This window comes from Cyprinodon variegatus, unplaced genomic scaffold (assembly GCF_000732505.1).
Source record: "Cyprinodon variegatus isolate N-32 unplaced genomic scaffold, C_variegatus-1.0 Scaffold653, whole genome shotgun sequence".
In the NCBI taxonomy this organism is placed as follows: domain Eukaryota; kingdom Metazoa; phylum Chordata; class Actinopteri; order Cyprinodontiformes; family Cyprinodontidae; genus Cyprinodon; species Cyprinodon variegatus.
Window position 1 is genome coordinate 61,679 of NW_015151106.1, and position 1,930 is coordinate 63,608.

Consider the following 1,930-nt stretch of genomic DNA (forward strand, 5'->3'; position numbering starts at 1 on the left):
ACTGAATAGAATTGAATTATTTGATAACTGAAGCATTTCTGTTTATCTTCTAAAAGGGGACCTTTGAACTGGTACCGAAACAACCAGGCCAACTGGAAGTGGATGTGTTCGCAGCCTACTGGGAAGGTTTGAGACCATTATGAGCTTTTTTCCTTGCTAACAAAATAATGAAATAAAAATGCATGTTTAACAGAAATGAACCAAATTACATAAACAAGGTTTTTCTTTTTATATTATAGATTTACATTTTCATTACTGGAATATCTGAAAACCTCCCATCGACTTACAGTCATAACTATTATAAGAAAAATTAACATTTAACTTCAATTGTTAAATTTTCTATAAAAAAATAGCATTTACTCTAAACAATAATATGTATATAGAGGGCTCAAATGCTATTTCTTTCGTCAATATAACATAAAATATTACTTTTTCAAATGAGAAATACAACAAACACAGCAAAAACAACAAAACTACTACATCGACATTTCACAGTGAAATATTTTCTATTTACTCTCTATTTTCTAACTTTGAGTCATTCCCAGATAGACAGACTAACGTTACGCTGCAGACTATAGGATCCATCGGTGAATAGATGGATTTATTGCTTCATTCACTGACCTACTAGTGGAACGTCTTCCTACAGCCAGGAAATGCTTGTTTTTGCAGCTAAATGTTACACATGTAGGCATTTTTACTGCGTGTCTCCATGGTAGTGGGGAGTACCAACATGGCGGACAGTGGCTTTAATTTTTCGGGCAATCCAGTGAATAAATAGAAGCAGTGAAGACACCTGACAGCCTGGAGAGTCGTCAGCATGACTCTGCAGAGGTGGATGAGTTCCAGGTGGAGCAGGGAAACGTCTAACATTGATGTCCAACTAAAGACCCGGTTCTACAGGAGCCGGCTGGTTCTGTTCTTAGAGACTCTAAAACCAGAAGCAGGAACCCAAACATGCTTCCTGCACGACCCTGATCTCAGGCTGGGATGTTTCCAGGTTCTGGTGCCGGCTCTGATGGTGACGGCGGGTAAGGACCCGGTTCTGCTGCCGGCGCTCTCACAAGGGATGGAGGACCTGGTAAGACGATCATCCAATAAACCACCAGCTTAGAGGAGGCGGGACATCACAGACCAATCTGCCCCCCCCCACAGATCCCCAACCTGAGCAGGGGACACATCGAGGACTGCGGACACTGGACTCAGATGGACAAACCGGCAGAGACCAACAACATCCTGATATCGTGGCTGAAAGAGACGCACGGGAAGGCGGGGGGGGTCCAGGTGGCCCCCAAACTGTGACGGAGGAGGAGCTCAGGAACAGAGCAGGGAGACGACATGAAGTGAATTAATGATGTTTGTAAAATTACTAAAATAAAAACCAATCAAAGCCTTTGATTCACATTTTACTGGAGATCAGATTTATTCCCACTGGTGTAAAAATCACACATTTATTATTATTTATTGTTTGGATATTTTACATCTAATTCTTTACATTTCTCTTTATTTTCTTTGTTTAGTTTTGCAATTTTAACCCTTAAAAATAGAAGCCAAATAAAAAAAAAAAAGTTTCATAAATCAACATAAAACAAAACAAATGGAATAAGTGAAGGATGTCTGTGGTGGGAATATTTTAAATGTAGAGAAACATCTTAAACACATCTGGAAACATTAGAGGCTGAATCTTTATCTAAAATTAATTTATCTGGAAGCTTTTCTCTGCTAAAGTATTTCAGTTTCATTTCCTTAGAAATAAACTTTAAATTCTTATAATTGTTGCTCTAAATAGAGCTGGGGAGTAGAGAGGAAGACGGATGAGTAGAGAAAGTAGTTTGATTTTCATGTGAATGTGCTTTACTGGAGGCATCCATGTTTGTCAAAGAACACTACTGCCACCTACTGGTTAGTGACGTCACGGTGCGGTATCGGCTGT

General features: G+C 39.4%; 1 protein-coding gene across 1 annotated transcript in view; it reads left to right on the forward strand.

Moving 5' to 3' along the window:
• The window catches only part of ephx2 (epoxide hydrolase 2, cytoplasmic), a 22,213-nt gene extending 20,813 nt beyond the window's left edge, over positions 1-1,400 (forward strand). Inside the window, exons 16-18 of the mRNA XM_015393695.1 lie at positions 57-126; positions 998-1,078; positions 1,153-1,400. Coding sequence (XP_015249181.1) covers positions 57-126; positions 998-1,078; positions 1,153-1,299 — 298 coding nt within the window. The 3' untranslated portion in view covers positions 1,300-1,400. The remainder of the gene's footprint in view (positions 1-56; positions 127-997; positions 1,079-1,152) is intronic.
• Positions 1,401-1,930: the final 530 nt, after the last annotated feature.